This window comes from Anarhichas minor, unplaced genomic scaffold (assembly GCF_050575085.1).
Source record: "Anarhichas minor isolate MPS153535 unplaced genomic scaffold, ASM5057508v1 ptg000018l, whole genome shotgun sequence".
Lineage (NCBI taxonomy): Eukaryota > Metazoa > Chordata > Actinopteri > Perciformes > Anarhichadidae > Anarhichas > Anarhichas minor.
Window position 1 is genome coordinate 4,481,878 of NW_027466464.1, and position 23,486 is coordinate 4,505,363.

The 23,486-nt window shown below is 42.3% G+C and overlaps 1 protein-coding gene across 1 annotated transcript; it reads right to left on the reverse strand.

Annotated features, from left to right (window-relative positions):
- Positions 1-1,280: 1,280 nt before the first annotated feature.
- Positions 1,281-23,486, reverse strand: pudp (pseudouridine 5'-phosphatase). The gene is made up of 4 exons (XM_076095003.1): positions 23,391-23,486; positions 22,599-22,817; positions 20,857-21,086; positions 1,281-2,284 (listed from the first exon to the last, which is right to left on the reverse strand). Exons 1-4 carry the CDS (start codon positions 23,458-23,460, stop codon positions 2,108-2,110), a joined length of 696 nt encoding a protein of 231 aa, XP_075951118.1. The 5' UTR covers positions 23,461-23,486; the 3' UTR covers positions 1,281-2,107.

A 23,486-nucleotide genomic window follows, 5' to 3' on the forward strand; every position in this document is an offset into this window, starting at 1 on the left:
CACGACACCCTTCACCAGCTGGATTTCAATTTCGAAGAAAACTCCATGCAGAAAGACATCAGTGCTGTAGAGTGCGTGCACTTCCACCTGCTCTTAATCAATCGAAGTGCATTCAGATCCTGGAAAACATGTTGGATGGCAACACACCTGAGAATGCAGTGTGCATTAGAATCACTATTCTTTCGTCATTAGTAGACCCTCAGCGCAACTGACACAGTATGAAGAGAAGAAGTTCACTTATGGTGGGTGGCGAGGCTCAAACAAACACAGGACTTTAACCCAGGTGACCGCTGTTCTTGTCCCTTTTGAAACCAAGTCGATGTTGATATATTTTACCCTAATTTTGTTACGTAACGTCCGTACTCTACTAACGTAATTTGTTTTAACCCAAACCATGATCTTTTCCTAGCGCTAACCATGTACGTTTGTTGCCTAAAGTAGTTTTGTTGCCCAAGTAAACTTACAAACTAAGTAAACCTACATTGAAAATGTAATTTGAAAAGACACTACATGCATGTGACGAAGCGGAAAGTGACACGTTGTCCCTGACAGGTCTATAACTGACGCTCGAGGGGAACCATGAGTCACAGTTTAAAGCGAGGGGCCGCTGATCAAGCCTTGGTATTTGACGCGTTGGAGTGAGAACTTGTCGCCTGTGTTGAGCTCATAACTTTAACTCGTTAAAACATTTCCAACTGGCACATACGCCTACATTTGCCCCGCCCAGGAAGAATTCTGGCCCCATCTAGTCTTATCATAGACTTTATATAAACTGGTGTCTAAATATTGTAACTCGTCCAGTGTGTGTTGCGCACATCAAAGGAAACTGTATAGAAATAAGACTAACATTGGAAGATGCCCACTAATTCAATGGTACAGTCTTATTTCTATAGTTTCCTTCTGTTTCCATGTTTTCCGATGACGATAACCATGGATCTCTTCTGGAAGTCATCATGAACATGTTAAGTGCTGTGGATGGCTACAGCTTTCATCTCAACTTTTATTTACCACAAATCCTTTCTGATCAGGGTTTTTTTCTTTCATCCAACCCTTTGCTGTAAAATCAGGGTCTTTGATATTGAGCCATAGTGGCCACTTACATCTGACGCTACAGACGGTGAACTGAATGAGACCGCACACATTGCATATGAATTCCTTCATTATTTCAGAGAATCTAATGCACATGTCTGAAAATAACCCTGAGCTTCCTTCAATTTGAAATCAAAGTCAAGATCAAAATTAATTAAAAATGAAAATTGCAGAATTATTACACTCTGGGCTTGTGTTATGGATTTCTTTATTTGATAATGAATACGTAACTAATTTGCACGTCTGACAAAATGCTGTTACACCGTGTGGATGAAGTCCTTTTGGAGCGTTATTTGATTCTAACATCTATCATCCACATTAACTCTACAATCCCTCTGTGGTACGACCGAAAGGCACACACATGTTTTAGGCCAGGAGAGGGGAAAATGGAACTACACAGTGATTGGAGCAGGAGGGGGGGGGCTTAGGAGACTACCCTCCTTGAGGATGAAAGGCCAAGAAGCCAAGGAGGGGAAGTGGAATGGAAGTGCAGTGAAATCCTATTTCAGCTGCGTGAGAGGAGCCGAGGCACCGGGCTCCTCCAGCGGGCCTCCGGTAAAGCCCGCATGGCGAGAGGACGGGGGGGGGACGGGGGGGACACGTGAATAGCAGTAAGTGTTGAGGCGGACATGAGCGGAGATGAAAGGCTGAGGACAGGATTACACTGAGGAGAGGAGTCGAGTCTTTAGCATTTCAATAAGACCGCTTAAACACAATGTGGAACGAGGACAGTGTCTGACTGATCCACAGTGTGTTCAAGAGCTTCCTGCTTCGTAGCAGAAATCTATTAATCTATTAAGATCATGTCTGTAAACACAAGGGTTTAATAATATAAAATGTGTGACATCGTCCATTGTTGTGACGTCTCATCTGACAGAAAACAACGACATGTAATTGACTGGCTACGACAAAAACATCATCAATGTCCACACACAACATGTTCAGGTATGCCGCTAATCCCTCTCACTCCGTCATGGCTTCCTTTGCACGCGGGGCGGTTTGAGGTGGAGATTGTGGCTCAGTCGAAGGCCGGCAGGTCAAAGAGCGTCGGCTCAAACGCCTCCATGCTCCCGAGTTGCAGCGTGGCCTCCCGGGTGAGGCCCGGGTCCAGGTTGTCGTCGGGAATCATCACCACCTGCATCCCCGCGGCCAGCGCCGCCTTCACGCCGTTGGGAGCGTCTTCAAACACCAAGCACTGAGCGAGGACAGAGGAGAGGGAGACAGAAGCATTTTATCCTCTAAGCCTTGAATTATATTATATTATATTGTTAAGACAGTCAGTTGGTAACGACTACAAATGTCACGGTAAGCAGGTGACAATTAGCAGGTAATGTACTTGAAATTGCTTTGAAAGGACCACAATATTCTTCATAAATTACCCCAACATTATTTAATCATTATATTCCACTACTTCACAATGCAGGTATTTATGGAACACATATTCAGGATAGTAGTACGTAGTAATACCAAGTTCATTGATAGACATGATTTTAAATGCTTTAGTCCCAAGTAGATTGAATCATTGTAATATAAAAATATAATTCCCAACGAGCCGAATCTCCCAATCTTATCAGTGTAATCATCAATAGATAATCTACCGGCACTATACTAAATTAAGACATGTCAATCAAAAGATTCTCAGTTATATCGAGGAGCAGAAGAGTCACAGCAATGTTTATAAAACACAAGATAATAATACCAAAGATAATAAATGAATCACATTGACCTCTGCAGAGGTATGCTGATCTCTGACGTCTGCAATAGTCACAAATACAGTTCAGTACAATGCTTTAATGTAACACATGTGTGTGCTTTGTGAGATCTCATGGACGCTTACCTTCAGCTTATGCAGTAGGAAACTGTGAAATACATTTATCTGAAAATACACACCTCTACTACTGGGACCAGACCATCTGAATACACAGTCATCAGTTACTTCAGAAGGAAAGGTAACTAACAGCAGGGCAAGAATACACACCACAAAAAGAAATCCTTTCCCAGAAAACTGCCCAAAAGTTCCTCAAAGTTCTAGCAGTTGCATGAATGCATGTCGTTTTCAACCAGTGCGGATTAATGCCTGAAATACCAGAACTACGGCATTATGGTGAGAACTTGTGAATTTCCCCACAGGACAGTCACATTCACGCTCTTAGAAGTGAAAGGGAAGTGTGTCTCTGTGTGAAGTCTCTTCGTAAACCAGTAGCTGCTGCAGTCAATCCCGTCTGGTACAGAGCCGTGTCCCCGCGACACGCCGAGCCAAGTGGAAATATGGAAAACATGGCGGCTAATTGGCATTTGAAATAGTTATCTGTGCACATGTTCGACAAGGACATTCCAACAGCTGCGGTGAATTATTACGGCTGAACCGTCGGCGGGAGGTTAATCATTTTTCAGTGTCCAATAATCACAGAGTGTGCAGCCAGGAAGAGGGAAGGAGTGGAGGCTCAGGAGGAATCATTAAAGCCAACTATTCCACTATTCAAGAGCCTGAGCCGGAGAGAGAGGACTGATCTTCACAGTGAAATGACTGCGCTTCATATTGTAAGACTGGTTTTAAGGTTGAAAGTGCAACAACTGCAAAATCAATAAACAGCCGTTTCTCATTTTCTTTGGCCACTCTGCTTCTGGGGCTCGGGTCCCAAATCTTTTAGCTTTCTAAAATACCTACTTTATTTCCCTCCAGTCTCTCTGACGGGCACATGAATGCAGCAAAACTTCTATTACTGGTGAAATATTGCCATCTGTGTTCGCCCTGACATCGTCATGGGGGTTGTTCTAATATAACTGAGTAAATGATCTTCTGTTGCCCTAATATTCAATTATATTGAAGACTACATTTGCTTGGCATTGTGGGGGATCTTTGATTTGTAATGAGAGCCGCGCAGATTATTAAAGCATTTCGATTCAAATAGCAGGTTTGTCAGCTGAAGATTCACTCTGTAAACTCTACTTCTGCATAGTATGACACATTACATTCCGACCCCAACTATGTCATGTTCCTTTAAAATATTATCAGACAATGATTGCCTTGTCACACGACAACCAAGTGACAATAGAGGACACATGTGGGAAAGGAAGGCGTAAAATGCTAAATGCAATGTTTTAAAACAGTAGAATCATCAAATCTATTTTGCTGCTCATGTCTCATGAACCTCGTCACAGTTTAACAGAAGTTTATCCATCAGATCCCAGAGCATCCATGACGTCCATCAGACAAACTAATGTTCACCTTTAGCTGCTGGCAGAAGACTGAGAAGCAATGCTCGCTCCAAATAGATGTGAGATAACTTTGTATTTATATCTTTAATGAAGGCAGCAGATGTGTTACATCATTCTGAAGAAATATATGAAAAATGTAAGCAGCATACTGAACGTTAAAAAGACTGCCTTGTATTTGCATGACCGATTAAAGCTGATTCAGAGGCTCTGTTCTTCATGCAGTGGTTGTGATTGACAGCTTTGTCACCTGCCGCTGCCGTGCTGCCACCAGTGTAGCCCCGTGAAACGAGGGACCACAGTGTTGAATCATTTAACAACGCTTTGACATCGAGTTAAGCCTCATCCAGCCCACCGTTGGCCCGCAGACCCCAGAGGTATTCTTCTTATCATATCTCACATTCTACCATTCATATTGCATCACTTTGTCAATCAATGTGTTTGTGATGACTTCAGATCAGTGCTTTATGTTTCTGTTTGAATCAGTGCTTTTTAAAAATACCAATATGTGCTGTTTTTAAGGGTTAGGGTCAAAAATACCCAATTCTGCCAAAGCAGCTTTATAAGTATTTATTAATGCTGTATACATACATATATATCAGTGGTGGGCCATCAGGGCCTGCAAGGCCTTCTCTGCTGGCCTAAACAGAATCACAAAGTTATAGCTATTTTATAATTTAATCATTTTTCACAAATACACTACATGTATTCAAATTATTTTTCCCATTATCTTATGTTCTCATTGCACAGCTACTGTCTTCCTCAGTTGCTCTGCTTCCAGTGCAGCTTGTTTTAAGTAGAGCTTTTATCCAATCAGATCTCACCTCTGTGTCTCTAGGTAAGAACAGAGGCCCGAGGCCTGCAGACTCACAAGTGCATCCCTTTGCACTTTAAGTGAATGGGGACGATATTGTTGATTGTCACATTCTTCAACCAATCAGATCTTTAGTTTGACATGTTGGGCGTATTCTTTGAATGTTAGAGCTTCCTAGGTAGCCTACAAGTACGTCAGCAATAACGTGCGGCTGGCTCAGCATTAACGTGCGCCGTGATTGGACAGTGGGCTAGTGTGACACTGAAGCAGCTTGCAGAAGTTAGTAGTAAGAGTTCAAGTTGAAACATATGTAAGAGAAGTTATGACATTTTTAGCGTTTTGCTTGGTGTAGCTTCTTCTTTTTTTTTTACCTAGCTCTATTTGTTGAACACTCAATGGCTGAAGGAGGAGAATCGGATTTCTCAAGAAGGACATTTCCAGAAAAACTGGACATCGTAAGAAAGGGTCGGCCAACCCCACAGCTAGCAGCCCTGACCCAGCATGGAAAAGGATTTGTACGAACGGTATTTCTGGCTGACAGCGTTGGAGAAGCGTTGCACATTTTATGGCTCGGAATGCGTTTCATTTGCAACTGAGCGTCTTGGTGTTTGGAGCTGTTTGGAGCTACGCTAACCAAGGCAGCAACACGACACCGAAGCACGGCAGGACACTTACAAGCTACGGTGCTTTTGAAAACTTTTGCTGAGACCCGAGTGGATCTACAACTCAACGAACACGTTCACTTTGTCTTTAAGTGAACAGCAGCTTTGGTAAGTGAACTGCTTGTGTTTTTACATCTGCAGTAGCTTTACTACTGTGTTCATTTGTCTATGGTGTCGTTTTTATGATATGTTTAATATTGTTCCCTCTGATGTGAATAATATTTGAATGGCTCGTGATCTTCAGTGTGTGGATGAATACGTGTTTTAGCACCGCAGTGTTGCTGGATTGATTTGTTGCTTTGTTGTCATATAAATATATGTGACTGGTTCTTGTGAGTTTGTTCTTGTCATTGTGTTAATTATATTGATTTTGACTATATGCATTGTCCGTTAATGACGAAGCATCCCGTCATCACGGGGTTAGGGTCGGACTTTGCTTCTCTGTTTGGGTTGTTTTCTTTTACAAAGTAAGAATGATGGTCTGGAGAAATGGGGATTGTGTTGCGATTGCTTTAGGCCTGTTTGAATCAGTAGGGAACAGCTAAACGCTGCGGGAGAGTTTGTAGCTTTTGTGCTGCTGTTGGATTTCCTGCTAAGCTAGTTTAGCGCGGCTCTCAGAACACACGCGCCTCACCAGGGTACAATGTTTTGTTTCCGGGATGGGCGTGTCAGACAGCATGTTGCCAGTGTGAGCAAAGTCCACCGAAAACATATTTCCCACAATTTAAGCTTCTACATTTTCCAAACGCACTAGTATTATTCAAACGTATTGTTTGGTTCGTAAGCCTCGTACCGAACGGTTTAATACGAATACGTGTATTGTTACACCCCTAGAAACAAATAATAACCGTAGCTGTGGCGTCATAATGAGGTTATTAGGAGGTGGTTCAACTGTAGTAGGACAGCACTGAAGGCTCAGGTATACAACAAACTGAATCCATGTTTCCACACTTCCTCTGGCTCCGCAATGTAATAAATCAGCAAATCAAAGGCTGTGGATAAAGCCTATATTTCATTCATCTTGAGATGCTAATTCTAAATTTGTTTAATTAAATTGAGCTTTTATTTCAAATTAGCATTAATATATGCCACACATCGCCCTTTAACCTGAATTTGAAGTGCCTCTTTGTTTCTTTTTTTCCTAACTGTGGATAGTGAACACAGCTTTAACTTTGTGGTTGGAACGAGCACTTGAGTGTGAATAAAGGAAACAGCCGTACAATGAGGGGAAAGCTGAAAAGAAGCCACAGAAAGCTAAGTCTCAGAGAAAGCCTTAAGGACCTTTGTTCGTCTCAACTCTCAAACTCAGGTAGAACAAAGACGCCTCCATGAGTCTCTTTCAACCCTAATTGACTTCTATGATGTCACTAATCCTGAAGCTGGAGGATGTCGAACAATGATGGCGGAAACACTGAGCGTACACAACAGAGAGCCCTCGCTAATTCCCTTGATTGGGAGCAATTAAAACTGGTAATTACCCAATGAGCGAGTGAAATTACCCTTTAATCTGCTTTTAATGTGCTGTATTGAACTGGATGAAAACATACACACACGCGTGGCAGGTCAATGTATTGATGCCTCGAGTGGATTAGACAGAAGTTACAAAAATGAGAGCAAGCCGGTCAGTGGCTCAAAAGAGTTTCAATCGCATCAAACCACTTTGCAGTTTTTCGGTCGACTCCACTGTATTTTACTCCTTATTTTATATAATCTCGTTTCATCTTTCCATTTGCCCACGGTACCGTTTGGCTGTGTGTCGTATCCCCATTTCTACCAGTAGCAGTCGTCCTTGTTGTGATGTGATGTCACGATCAACGGCCAGCGACCCTTGAACGTACCTGGAACTTACATTTAGTGTCCCTTCTGAAGCAGCGACCACATTTAGTTCCAGAAACTCGTCGCCAAAGTGGACAGGACGAAGGTCATTCTAACTATCATTTTCATTGTTGATTAATCTGTTGATTATTTTCTCTATTAATCAATTAGTTGTTTGGTCTATAAAATCTCAGAAATTGGTAAAAATGTCAGTCAGTATTTCGACAGCAAGACGTCACGTCTGTTTTTGTCAACAAATTAAGAAACAAAATGAAGTTTAATGTCATAAAGGAGTAAAAAAACAAAACAAATTCACATTTTAGAAGCTGGAATCAGAGAATAGATGGCGAATAATTCAATAGTACAACTCATTAATGAAGCCTTGCAGCTCCTGATCATTCAAAATAGTTTGTCTGATCCCAGATCAGTACACCTGTTGAATAATCTGTGTGGGGAGAGAGCAAAAAAACATCAAGGTACTTTGCATCTAGCTTGGAAAAAGGTTAGGTGGACAATATCAGAGCTGTGAATATCATGGCGCTGCATCACATCTGAATTTGATGTAGATATGAGAGACTTGAAGTGTAAATGGGGTCAACTTGTAAGAACATATCTAGCCCATTAGACGAATGTATCCAACTGTTACTGTCAGAAACTAAGTACAGTTAAGTACATTTCTACCTCAAGTAATGACAGAAGGAGACCGCTGCTGACTGTGGCTCAAGTGCATTTCCCCACGGTGGCTGTCACACAAAGAGGTGTTCTAAACACCCACACACGGAGCAAGAAGGCCTCGTACACATGGAACAAGGTAAATCCACTGAAAGTCACTTTACCAGCCTTTTAGAGGGAAAAAATAGTTTAACTAGCTTTTCATGCCAACATACATAATCTGAATTCAGAGTACATCGGAGCACTCATGATGTACTGATGTAAACAGGGAGTGTGTGTGTGTGTGTGTGTGTGTGTGTGTGGCGGGGGTACTATTGCTGTCGACTGAAGGAAATTATGATGGCATGATGCATTACCACTTCCCCAAGTCCCCACTTATCTTCTAAGCTTTCTGCCATTCTTCTACCTGTCCACCAGGACATCCTCCTTCCTGTCAGAAGGTATACCAGCTCATCGGTTGCTTGATCGTTTGAAATTCCTTTGAAGTTGAACAATAGGCCCACACAAAAATGATGAAGCTTTCTACGCTGGTTCCCAGCAGTGCGTGCTGGTCTCCCCACTTCCTCTGCCCCTCTGGGTGGAACTGTGAAGAGACACCCCTCCCCTCTTCTAAAGGTGCCAGGGAAGATTTACAACCCGTCCTCAGACCTACACCCGAACACATGCAAGATTCATCAGAGTCAACTAAAGCTTGATTCACCGGGTACCCAAGTCAGAACTGCTGAACGGGACAAGACAGAGGGATGGGGGGTAAGGCCGTAGATGTAAACTGTGTATGTTTGGTGTGCACAAATACACACTCGCATGCACGTGAGACATGATTTTGATATAAAGTATAATAATATCATTCAGCGTGACTTACACTTCCGTGGTGTGTCGTTATTTCCGATGTCCAACGTGAACAAACGTCCACAAATCTGCTTAGAAATAATGCGCTCCAGAACTTGCTTGAGAATCCTAACATTTAAAGCAACCCCGCGATAGTTGTCTGTACATCCATGGGTACGCTGAAAACATGAACTGCTAATTGCTCGTTTAACATACTTTTAATTGTGCCAATTTGAAAAGATGTGAAATACAGGCTAATGCCGTGTTCACACCAAACGCTGCACGAATTATTCGCGCGAGTAGATTGCTTACAAAGTCTATGCACAGATGCGATGAGACTGGAGTGACGCGAATTTGCGATGGCCCGGCGCGTTCGGGAGAAGTTGCGCGAATTCGTGCCAAACGCGAAAACGCGTGAGTTGAAATTTTTCAACTTCGGCGAAAAAATGGCATGACGATAAATGTGTGTAAACCATATGGTACAAACAATGAAAAAGACGCCGCTGTATTTATGTCTATATGACGTTATGTTGAGTGTTGATGGAGCTGCTACAATGTTAGCTTAGCACCGATCGATCCGAGCTCCATTGAGAAAACAAGTATTTTAAAAGTGATTTGCTTGTCGTCTTGCAGAGAGAACTAACAAAACATGAATTCAGACTTTTTGCAAATCGGCATCATTACGTAGTTATTTCGGAGTCCCTTTTTGTCGGTTTATTGCAGTTAAATCACAGCCAAATCAGTTTATTTTGTGTTCATACAGCTGTAGTAAACAGACACAGTGAATACAGCTCGATAAAATCCACGGAGCTCCTCCGGATGATGTTATGAACCCAGACAAGACGCCGTTTAGTTTCCCGTGATATCTGGGACTTCCACAACACGTACTAAGCAGAAATAGAGGTTATTTTTTCCATGGTTGATGGCGGACAGTTGAACGGCTTTCAGGGCGATAAGCCACGCCCCCTCTCGGGCACGTCCAGCGCGATTCACGCAAATGAACATCAAATGGTCCCCGGCGAGACCTTTGGCGTGAATGACGCGATTCGTGTGAACACGGCATAACTAACGGGGCTCAGAAGAGAATACCAGCACCTCCATATTAGCTGATATTAAAACAGCCCATTTTTTGCTTTTGCGAGGTCTAGCTCTCCTGATGGCTGTATATATTTTTAATCAGTAAAAAAAAAAAGAACAAAGAAAGATGTATAAAGTAGAAGGACAAGCAGCTCTTCCCACGCAGAAACATCTTAGAGACGTATTACCGTATTACTTTAAAATACAAGGACATGGATTCAAATAACGGGGAGCAAATAGCTCACAGATGTAAAGTCTACATGAATGTTAAAATCAATCCATCTCCCCTTAAGAAATACAAAACGGGCTTTAAACTGAAAAGTATGTCCTAGTGCTAAGACTTTTGAAAAAACTACAGAGAACAGAAGCATTTGCAACAAATTCTACCATCAAAGGACCGATCTGCCCTGGTTGACTTGTGGCTTTTTCAACTAAGAGACTTTACCAGCATGTGGCACCGAGGTGAAGGCAATGTGTCAACTTCACGTCTGACAGTCCGTCTGCCTAACAACCACAACACGGCGGTGGAACGAATCTGTCAGGGGGAGCATGTTCATCAGAGAAACCATTTAACAGGTCTTTGCTGTACAGAAAACATCACTGATGTCTCTATTTCTGCAAATACAAATTCATGCTCGGTTTCATTTTGACACGGATACCAATGATGCTGTTGAACGAAATGGAGAGAGACTATTTCTGCTGTGAGTTGGATTTTTTTGTAGTAAATTTTGGCTATTGGCAGCGGTTGGTGTGTTTTCCTGTTGTCAGTTCTGTAGTTCCATTTCTGGATCCTGCCTTCAAGTCTCTTCACCAGTTTAGGTGGACTGGGAATCAGTTGAAGACGTGGTGGACTGTTTGATGGAGCTGCCATGTTTTCATCTCTTTGACATCGGCACATAAATGCCCAGCGGAGATGACTTTGGAGTTGCAGCTTGCAGATAACATTTCGGGGCTGAATTGAACTCTTAAAGTCACTGATTTTATTGTGCTGCACAACAGTGACCCCAACTACCCAGACTTCCTCCTAACTCACTGTCAATGTTAGACAACTGAACACTCTAATTGGCTACACATGATAAATGAAGTATTGATATTGTTTGTACTTTGTAACTGTAAGATATACTGATGTGTATATATAGTGCATTGGCTATGGCAACTTCCACCGTTGCTCAACCAATTTGTTTTATTGTAAGTAAACATTTCTGCTCTAACGTTGGCCATTTTAACATGAGGGTCTATGCGGATTGACTCACTTCTGGAGCCTCAAGTGGTTGTTTGAGTAACTGACACAACAAAACATTTTTCTAACAGGTTAAGACATTTGTGTAATCTACACAAATAAAGAGGGATATTACATACTCTAATGAAACGCGCTTCACTGAACACATCACCTTCGAGGTCTCTTGTTACTGACGCGCTCACTGGGCGTACGATGATCATGTGCTTTACTCATGGATGTTGTTGCTTTTGTTCTCAGCAGAGCCATGACAGGAAGACATAGAAGGCAACAGTAGAGATAAAACATGGCCGTTGTGCGGCTGATGCATGATGCTAACAAGCTGACGCGTTGAACACACATGTGACATACGAGATACAGATGAAGTGTACGTCATGCACGTGTTTGTGTCCAGTGTGCATCGGCCAGTGAATAAGTGACGGTGACAAAACTGCATCCTCTAAATGATCCTGGTGCTCTGGGCGGCATGAGCAAGTGATGTGGAACATTTCCTCATCTTGTGTTGAGAAAAGCAGAAATAAAGCCGGTGTTGATGATAGACAAACCATAAGTGTAAGCAATAGTGGTGGAACAGATCGTACTGACCCCCCTTGCGGTTCGGCAAGCATGTGAACTGCGGATTAATTGCACAGTTTAACCATCACGGTGTGAAATAAAGTTTTACTGATGATCGCTATCCGCCTATATTCAGTTAAATATGCGATCAGGACATCCATCATTTATGCTTTCTATTCGCAGATCTCTGATGGTGTTACATTGTGAACAAGTCCATGTTGAAATCAACAGGAGGAGAGCTAGTTAGCGTTAGGCCGAGTTCTGTCTGGTTGGGTTAAAAACACAGACATAAGATATATGTTGGGAATATTATGGAATACTGACCATATTATTACCACACCGATAACTTGACAAATCACGTAGCCACTGACCTCTATGAGGATTGAGATACGACCACAGCCCAGGGCAGGTTGAACAACACCTCTAAAGTAATCTAATAGTTAGTCACTGCTTCTAGCGTTCCCCTGAACCAAAAACCCTCATGACGAAGAACTCTGATAAACACACAGTGATCATTGTCAACCAATCATCCCAATGGCGCCCAACAGTCCAGCTTAGAGACATTTGGCAAGAAACTTCCACTGAGGGAAAGAACCACCACTATGAATAATCCGGGGTGCTTCTCTAGCTCCCATCGTTTGAACAAACAAAAAGTATAATGCTGTCATGTAGTCCATTAGGTGTGGGCTTCAACTTGAAATATTGCTTATATATAGGAAATATGACCTATAAGTATTTGGCAAATTCTGTGCATCGCAGTGGTAGGTGAGTACCAGTTTTTATATTAATGCTGGAGAATATAAATGTTTCTTAAGATTATAGGTACATTTCTTTGTTGCAATCAGAACGAATCAATTGAAAAACGATCTTAAGTTAAATCTGTGAGTTGTTCGGAGTCGAATGGTATGATATTCACTTTAAAAAGCTCTTTGTGAGACACAGCTCGACATGTTTACTGGCTGACACGACGCATTCACAATGGAGGCAGCTATTACTGAGCGCGTTTTCATTAGGAGATAAGTTACTGCTGTGCTGAGTGTCAAGAGATTGCAATTGGCTCAAAGAAAAGCCCGTGGACGGCCCAAGGACTTAATCAAAAAAATCACCATCCAGCCAAAACGAGTGCCTGCAAATCTCACAGCCACCCAGCCTCCCTTTGCTTTGCTTGTGATCTGAGGAGGACCCTGCAGCCGGCTTAACCCACAAATTTAGAAGTCTGTGATGATTAAGTATCCAGCTAGGAAAACACAAACAGGGGAGAGGGACAGAGCCGTGTATCTACATGCAAGTTAAGGGAGACGTATGCTAAACTAGATAGGAGGAATCCCAGGGCTGCAGAGTGTGGGCTAAGTGCTTTTAAATCAACTTGGCCATCACTGCATTTTAAACCATTCACTGACCCATAATATTTTCTAAGTTTATTCCAAAAGCTTACCATCTTGAATATTTTAGAGAGAAGATAAAAAGTGAGCCTCTCAGCCTGAAACCTCTCAGGACTGTTTTTGAGCATCCTCTCACAGCTTCACTACCACAACAGATGCATCTGTTCTATACGTGACCATGTGGAACAATCAAGCATCACAGTGGAGAGAAATAGAATAGCCAAAGGGATAAATGAATGGCTGGAGGTCCACAAACTGCAGCTTGGAAATGGGGAGTTTGTTCCCCCTCATACTGGATCAGAGCGTTGACTCTTTATTATGTGAATCCTTGTAGACCCCTGATAGTTTGAGGTATGAAACACAATAAAAGTATAGGGGAGGCAGGTCCTGAATCATAGTTGCCGTGTGGTTGCAGCATCATTATCTGCACATCCAAAGATCCCGTGGCCAAAAGGGAATTCACTGACTCCATCCCCCCTTTGTGAGAACCTTTTGTTACTCGCTCTCATTTCTCAGTGAAAGCTTTGCTAAATTCACTTCTCTTCCACCAAACTGTGTGCTTTGAAAAGGGTTTGTAATAAAAGTGTTATGATAATGACATAGGCCAGTAACAGTAGCATTTTGCTCATGTGTTTGTTAGTTAATTGAAGCACTACAGTTAGCCCTCATCACTTCCCTTCTTCTAAGTTCAATAAGGGTCTCAGGTTTAGGCTTGTCCTGCAGATTCTTCCAGAACCAAGGAGCAAGCTGCACAGCTGGCTCAAGTAAGCAGGAAGTCTGCCTAAGAGAATGTTAAAGACTTCAATGTACCAGTGTAACCTAAGTAAAGGGAGAATATAGCGCTAGCAAAGCAGCGGGTGGTCAGGGCGAGTTCTTATGCATTGGAAACGTTCTGCTGTAATCAACAATATTTGGATGAACCTTAGATAAGACCTGGCAATGGGAGATATTTCTAGTCTGTTCAGCTCACAGAGCTCTTTGCCTCATCTGAGGCCTAAAGAAGGTCTGTGCAGGTTGAGCCCAATCCATAAGACCTAGAATTTGGAAGGTGTTTCCCTAGAAAAGTCCTCTCATACACAGAGTGTGATCCATTTGAAGTTTCTGGTTTGTTTGATATGAACAGAAGAAGATATGGGTAGTTGAAAGGAGGACTGAATAAAGAACAAAGAAGCATATCAAGTGATGCCTAGACGGGGGAGAACTGAGCTCTGTGGTTTTACATAAGTCTTTATTCCGCTGCAATTTCTTTCACTGATGATTTATTTAAGCTTGTGACATTAGTCCAGCTGGGACGAGACAACGGAATGAAGGACTGAAGTAAGAGAAAACAGACATCAAATATTTCTAACCTAGGAAAACAAAGAGCGACATAGGGACTAGGCAAGCTGTTAAAACTTTATATGCTATTAAAAATGGCTTACTCAACATTGATGTTTTTGTCACGCAACTTGCATACTTCAGTAACGCCACTTCCGTAGTTATTTGAACATAAACGATCTTTTCCTAAACCTTACTAAGTATTTCAGGATCTATTCTTAAAACCTAACCAAGTAGTTTTGTTGCCTAAACCTGAGTTTCCTGTGAAGACGGAGGTTTATTTTGAAAAGACCATATGCATATAACGAGTGGAACTTGACACGTGTTGCTGGCTTTCATAAGAAAATACACGAAAAATGAATACTAACTTTACATAGGATATCATCTCGTTGCATACATACATTCATACTAAACTAAACTCACATCCACATCCATTCAAACACTGATGGCATGGTTAAGTTAAGGGTTAAGTGTCTTGCCTAAGAACACGTCAACATGGACGGGGATCGAGACACACCAGGATGGGACCACTGGTCTCCAATGGTAATTGCCTTGGAGGGACAAACATGGAGGAAGCATTGGCAGCCAGTGAAAAGAGGTGGGGAGGAAGACTGTGTCTATCCAGGACCACAGATGTTGAAAGTCACCTTCCACACCAGTGCCACCAAAACCTGCTAGCATGGAGGTACACACATGGAAGGGAATTTGCTTCGCTTTCTCATGGCGCGTCTACACAAGAGGCGCTCCAGCCAGAGTTCTTCCAGTCGTCCGTCTCACAAACATCTGACGGAACAGACATGCTTCTATCTCAAACGATCCAGCTGTCTACCAGACCCGTGCCGCCAAATCCCACCGCCATGGAGGAGTGAAGTGAGAGGACTCTCAGACATCAGAGTCACGGCTGTCTAGACTTGGCAAAACAACCAACATTCGCAGCAAAGGTAGGGATTGAGTGTGATCTCTGTAAAGTGCAGTGAAGAAACGATCAATGAGCACTTAGCATTTAAAGTGACTTCAACCATTAACGTTTACTTACATTTAACATTTTCATATAAAAAAAAATAAATTCAGAGATATGCATTTGAGACTCTTTGGGCTGGTGTGTATCTGATAAAGGTAAGGGGTGAATATGGTGAGATTTGTCAGTGCAGTAATGGGCCAATTTAATGTTCAGGTAGAAAAGTTCATGTCCTAATCGTACCTGATTTGAATATCTGGATTATAAAGCCTGCCCCAGGTGTAATGCCTTGTATGATTAATGGCAGAGGAAGAACTAGTTATCTCTGCCTCGCTCCCTCCCTATCAGTGTGGGCACGAACTAGCTCACTTTCATGTTTCATTAATCTTATTCAGGCTGTTGAGCACACCTTCGGTAAAAAATCTCCCGTCTCATCAACACTGTTACTTTGGAGTGGTGAAAAATGTCCTTTTCTCTCCGTGGAAAAGAGAGCAGCGTTTTTTCTTTCACTTTTGGTCAGCTCAGACGGCGGCATCGACACCATATTACTCACCCGGGAGGCCACTGGACTGCAGTGTTCACAGAGAAGGCACTGCCTCTGGCTCTCTGAATATCCCATTCAATCACATATTGTACTATATATTTGCTTCGCTGCAGGGGACACTTTCAAAATATCACTCTGAATGGGACAGACACAGTTTTGTAACTCGTCCTATGTGGCATCACTTCAACATCACCCATTTATCATTTTTGCATACATATTGAAAACGTGTTTTCGTTGTGTATTTGAAAGACCACCCTGTCATTACTAAGTCCACTTGACTGTGCGACTCCTTCCTGCCGGTTCCTCGTGTCTCACAGCGACTAAAAACAAGCTGGTGTCTTTTTTCCATCTGACAATTGGATGTGTGTTATTACCATACGGCTGCTTCTGCCGTTTACCTCCTCTCCACCCCCCCCCACCCCCCTCTAGCTTTGCCTCTGCCTGCTCTCCTCCTCTGTCACGGAGTGGGAGCCAGGTAGTGACGCATCATCATTCGTTATTCCACTGAACACTCTGTCGATTCCCCCTCTGAGCCTCGGTTTCATATCTCATCAGGAAAAATGACAGCTCTAACCGTGGCTGGCTCCAGATTAAAAAATCTGGTGTGCCGTGCCACGGGCAGACCTATTTGCAGCAAAAAGCCTTTCAAATGGGAGAAGGGGAGTTAGCGAGGATACATCCATCGGATGCCTCAAATGTCCCTGTTAAATTAGGCTGTAAATATCAAAACACAGTCGGAGTAAAATGCCACGATGGCTCACTTTTTGAAGGAGTTCTCTTTGAACGCACCTTGGTTTTTATATGAGCCAGAAGCCATTTGTAGAGGCAGGGTTCTGTAGATAAAATGTGATATAGGGTCGCTGTCACTTTTTAGACCTGCTGAATGATGAACATCTAAATGATCGTATTTGGAACAAAGACCGATTAACAACGGCATAAAACTTTGCTCTAACTGTACTTAAGGCTGGGTACTGAACCTTAGAACTTTAGTGTCCAGAAACATCGATCAGGTCATGCTTTGATCAGAAATTGAACAATGTTGATTATTTTCCAAAGTAATTGTCATTTTTTTCTCACAATATAATTTAAAATAACTGATAAAAGTATCTACAGGAGTACCATTATCGATAAAAGCCTCACCATACCCATCCCTAGTTTTGTTGTTTTTGTCAAAGAAGCACTTCACTCACAATGTTGGATCAAACTCATCGCACCAGACGTGAGCAACAGTTGGTTTGTAATGTTAGCTGCGCTAAGAGGACACAAGACTTTGTGTCATCAGAGATAGAAGTTCTTGTGGGAGAAAAATGTGTGTCTTGAAATATATTTGTGTAAAATCAATCATATCCATAATTTCAAATGTAACCATGTATATTCACATTCATACTGTGATATCGGCCGGTATCATTGGCATATGTTATCCACGTCACTGAGACAGGGACTCTCGTATAGCGACCTTGGAGCCCGGGTGAAGATAGAGGGGGGGGGGGGGGTGACGCAGATAAACAAGTAGGGCAAGATTTCTAACGCAGGGCAAGAATGGGAGCCGGTCGCTGTGACGGGCGGCCAGAGGCGGAATCAGGAGAAGACGAGTGTGGAAGGAGACGGTGGTTAATCAAAAAACACTCAGTTTTGACTTGGCCAAGGTGCACAGTGTAACTTGTCTAGTTGAAAGTTCAGAAGAGGAGGGGCACATCTCCGAAGGGGGGGGGGGGGGGGACTTTCGGTTTACTTGTATACTTTGTGATGCAAATAAATCTGCGTGAACTGAAGTAAATCCAATCTCTCTGGTGTTCTGTGGGTGTTTGTAACTGAGTTCCTCACAGTGAGATCCTGTGGTGTCTCACCACGAGTCAGGTAACAGTTACTGAGCCAGCCGGCAGGTAAAGTCAAAGAAGCGGCTCATCAACGGGAAGAAAAACCCCACAACATTCTCTACTTTCCTGTAACGCCAACAATATTAGTATTTATCCATGTTCATAAAAAATCATGAAAGAGCCAAAAGACTTCATCGGAAACAGCAATCTGTAGGATTTATCTAATAACTGGCTAAATAAATCCAACAACAGGTGTAACTTGAGGACAAAGGAAGTATAATGTTTATGAAAGAAGATGAAAGAAGTTGTGTGTATTTATCCTTCATAACCTTCTTGCTGCTCATAGACCATCCTTAATATAAAAACACTACTTTAGAAGAAACAATTCCGATTCATTCTCATAAATATTGAAGTTATTATTATTTTTATTTTTTTTAAACGTACGACCCCTTCAAATATGACTCCCCGCCCCCAGGATCCATAACTGGTTTCTTTTGTTTGTTCACCTACAAAGGGTCAAACAAATGCAAAAGCCACACCTCCACTTGGACTGGATAGTAGGAGACTGTGGATTGGATTCTTGATTGGAAGTTGGAGCATTGTGGTGACCGCAACATCCCAACTTTGATTCCAGCCAGAGACCTTTACCGCAGCTCAGTTCCCGCTCTCCCCCTCACTTCTGGTCACATCTGTAATGTCCCCTAACTCATAAAGGCAGACAATGCCCCAAAAACAGAAGTTCACTAACTCTGTCTGAATAACATTTACAACTTAGTGGAACCACCGTGTGTTCTTTAGAGAACTTGATGCTGGACTCAGAGATGTGGTGCCTGCCCGTCCTGTAGACGCTACACAAAGATGTCGTGCACATTAAAAAAAGGCTTTGAGAATGTGTTTTACGAATATTACATCTTTATGGTTTCAGGTTTTGGTTGACCAATCAAGTTAAAACCAGTTGTACAGACTTGGCTTTTAGAATGGTACTCTGGGATACGAGGAGGAGATCGTCCAACACTCTGCTGCCCCAGACACGGGCTAGCTTCCAACAACTGGAGCGGCGCATAAGGCCACTCGATGACTACATTAACAAAATTAGATGTACTGCCATTTATGTGCTTGAGTTTTTAAGAGTCCATCAAAGTAAATAGCACGAGTGGTGCATGCCGAGGGTGTGACACGGTTAACAAGGTGCTCCATGTTACTCCAGCTAGAATGCGACGTTAGCTGACGGTGTTCCAGCCCCTCCACTGTGTGATGCTATACACTACTTATCATTGCATGATTACATTATCACATTCAGTTTAATTACCTATTGCAAATTTATACTAATTTATTTAGCAAGTTTTTTCCGTATTGAACTCCTGCACTATTCTACGTCTTAGATTCTCTTTTTTTCCTTTGATACATATTTAATGAGCATCGTTGAAGGCAGCCTGAGATCCCACATCTTCATCGCCAATGATTGTTGTGCAATATGACATTGAAGAACTAATGTTGAATGCAATGAGTAGTGCGAGTGGGCAGCTGTTAATAAGAAATGCTTCATATGAAAGTACATGCTTTCATTTTGTATTTAAAAAAAAAGAAGTTATTTATCTCTTTTCTTATTGGATTCCTGTTCCAAGGGCAAGTTGCCAGTTCAATCCTTGTACACGGCCGTGCTGAACAAAAGAGAATGCAGAGGATGTGCTAGTTGAAGGCAATGCTTAGAAAGGTCCATGGTCAGAAGAAGAAACTGAATATTCCCATTTAAAAAGAAAATACCTGTTGTGAATCCTCACAGCATCAACCCGTCTATAATCTCAGTAAATATCTGCATTATCTTACAAGCGTATCCTGAATAATACTGCTTGCTCCCATAGCTATTGTATAAAAGGATAGTGTGAGGACTTGTGGTGGGTAAGGAAGTAGCGATTGAGAACTTTCTTTCAGTGAACTCAGTCGTAATGAATGTCCGCGATCAGCACTCTGACAACAGCTTCGTCAACAGCTTCTCCGTCTCCTGGAATAGATTTGGACGCTCCAGTTTCTCTTCAGCTCCTCACAATTAATCCTAAAAAAATAAAATCTATAAATCATGAGCAGATGCTAAGGTTTCTGATATCTAGGTGACGGCGTGCATCAACATGAAGCATATTCCTAGAGAGGCACCAGAACTTCACACAATTAAGAGTTTCTAACACAAAGAAATCATATCCGCCAAGCGTATCATACAATTACATATTCATTAGCGAGTTGTGTACTGAGCAATGATCAACGGCAGATTTGTTCAAATTAGCATAATACTTTTTAACACACGATCTAGTTTTCATGAAAATAGGTCAGGCCTCCCACTGTTATTTGGTGTCTTTTAGAGAGATATTTGGCAGCTATTTTAGACTGACTCAACAGTGCGAACGGCTTCCAGAGAGTCTGAAAATATATCTTAAACAGCCCGTGAACCCGGAGAGCTCCTGACTTCTGAGTGTCTGTCAGTGCACAGAGCGGCCGACATCAGGCCCTGCCTGCATTAGTTCACATGGAACACATTAGCTGCAAACAAAAAAGGCCGTGGCTGACAAACAGGCAGCTAAGTACAACGATATATAAGACGTATTGTTTGACGCACTGTTGACATGTAGTTCTACGTCTCATCTGCATGCCGCTAGATCGTACCGTCTACCCATGATTCTTATCCAGTCTGCGAAAACACCATCGGGATCAGCAGCCAGAGGAAATACATCAATTATTAAAGTAAATTAAAAAGAATGCAGATGCTGAGATGCCTTTTTATCAGGTACAGCAGGAAAAGCGGATCCAATAGAGCAGCTCAGCTCAGAAGCCTCTACATTGATATTCTGTTCATTAACACATGTGTAATCTGGAGAACGTACCTTCTCTGGAGAAGCTGGAGGGTTGAATCTTCTGGCACAGACCAGGAAGGAGTCGGGTTGAGGTTTGCTGTTCTTCACCTCGGGATCATCGCCCACAACGATGTGGTCAAACAGGCCGAAGAAGTCCTGGTGTTGGCTGGTCTTCAACTTGAACGTGGCGCCGGCGGAGCTGGTGGCCACCGCGATGGGGATACCGTGCTTTCGGAGGTGGTGCACCAGTTTCTCCACACCTAGTGGTGCACAAGATGAGACTCAATGGTGGACTAACACATGTCGATATGGAGCCCCTTACAAGTCCACGGAACCATTCCAATACATCTCACTGTTCATCTCATGGAGTTTCTTCATATAATCTGTTAATACAGTGATCACAAAATCCAACAGCTCTACTCCAAATACTTTTTTCAGTTTTGGGAGTGTGTTTTTTTTTTTGATGACTGTACGACATTCAGCAACACCTCTTCACATGAATACATGTAATGATCCTTATGGTGATCCAGTGTAAATCAAGCATTTGGTGAGGCTTGACACAAACTTCCAAAACGTAAAAAATGTATAAAAAGTATTCAGAGTAGAGCTGTAGGATTTGGTCGCACACATTTAAATGTTTGTTTTCACAGAAAGTCCATGACATGAACTGCAAGGTTTTGGGCAGTTAGTGAATGTTTTTATTTAGTTTTTACTCCAAAGGTGACCAGAGAGCATTGTGGGAGGATTTGTATCAACAGCTTCCAGGACGACAGTCTATAAAAATGTAATAAAAACTCCCTGAAGGAACACACTGCCTCCACTTTGCTGTTAGGTGAGGAGAACCTGAACGCTGAACACTTCTCATGTACCCAGTAAGCATTGCTGTTCCACATCGCAGGCCATAACTCGGTTATTATTGGAGGAACACTTATACTTAAACTACCAGCCGTGAGAGCACGATGGTGCACTTAGTGGCAGAAAGTTCGAAAGAGAAACTACCAGAGCTCGTCCTCAATCACCGACATTTATACGACGTCTCTGAATGAACACTGACAACAATAATATCCAGATCACGTATTACTTTTTTCAACATATTGCAACATTACATTTGAAAATCATCATTTTTTTGTTGAAGTTAAGTGTCTAAATCCATTTTTTGGTATTGGATGTTGGCCACCTCAGCAGAATCAAAGAGCATCATTAAAAATATGTTTTTGTTAAAAATAAGAACATGATAGGTCCTGATAGCATCTGTTCTGTATATAGTCCATTCAAACTATACTTATTTTGATGTTAACAACAGAGCGCATGATCAACAGATGTACCAGCATGCACTGCATGTGAGGTTCCCAACAGTGAACACTGTTCAACAGCACAGATCAAATGCGCTCCATTATAATTCAATGAGTCAATCATAATAATCATATTCAATAAGTCAATCATCCATCGATGAATTACATGATGAGAGGATGCAGCACCTGAATAATCTTCCTTTTGTAACACACGTACACATTTATTAGATGTGCTTTGCTTTCTAAACCGCATTCTAGTGTTCATAATAGAATAGAACGGGTAAAGTGGCACACCGGATTAAACGAAGCCGCAACGGCAGAAGTGGTCGTGTCAAATTGTTTACATGAATGAAGAAGACAGCAGCCCACACAAGAGCTCATAATCGGCCCACTGTTGAGCTTAAAAGTTGTATTTTTCAGTATTATTTGTGGGGGTCCTAAAATATGGCACTGGGCTATATGTGGTAAATAAAGGCATACCCGGCATGAGCTTGGCAGAGGGGAAGATCCTGTCCTGTATCAGCCTGGTTTCAGCGAGGAGTTCCTCGGCTGTCATGGGAAGCTCCAGAGCGTCCCGGATCATCCGGGCACCATCCAGAGCCTTTTTACCCATCACCGTCGCCTTCACGTCCCAAGTGTACTGCTTTCCGAAGCGCTCACAGACTTGCTGGAAGGACACAGTGTACAGACGCTCTGTGTCTGCAATGAGAAAAATACAAAAAGAAAATGATTACCTTTCAATTACATGTCATGTAAGATTGCATATGAATGGGACATTAGGGGACACTGCCATTAGTCATTTGTATCTATTTTAGAAAATGAATAGACTATAACAGTTCCCTGTGACCTCAAACTACAGCCTATTAGAAATAACGAATGTAGGCTTTTATAGTGTAAAAAGGGCAGCATTCAAATTAGGCCATTTCCTAACAATACATCAAAAAGTAACGTTCCCCTCCTGTTGACTGTAAAAGTTTGGTACGTAGTGTAAGGTTTGTACCACATAAAGATGTATTAAATGACAGCCGAATTCACCCGGAGGTTATTTAAAGGCACATTTAGTCATAATGTTCGATGTGATTCGTTGTTTTTGGCCGCGTGCGAAGAAATCATGTATTTATTGCTTTTGTTTATGCAGTTCGGCACGCAGACTGTTCGCCACGCGCGGAGCGAATGAATGAGTGTCTACGGAGCGTTAGCGTCGGTGCAGCCTCCTCGTGTGACATGCTCAACAACACTACAAGATATAGCACACATAGTACGGTTAAACACCTAATAACAGTCCATCCATATCGAAAATGACATGGCTCACGGGTTTGTAGGCGCTACCAGAAGCAGACATGTTTGACTCATGAGCTTAGTTCCGCG

Coding starts and splice junctions, on each gene's coding strand:
- pudp (XM_076095003.1), bottom strand. CDS start 23,460: ATGTCTGCTTCTGGTAGCGCCTACAAACCCGTGAGCCATGTCATTTTC. Junction 22,818..23,390: donor TATGGATGGACTGTTATTAG/GTGTTTAACCGT, acceptor TTCTCATTGCAG/ACACAGAGCGTCTGTACACT. Junction 21,087..22,598: donor CTCTGCCAAGCTCATGCCGG/GTATGCCTTTAT, acceptor GTGCACCACTAG/GTGTGGAGAAACTGGTGCAC.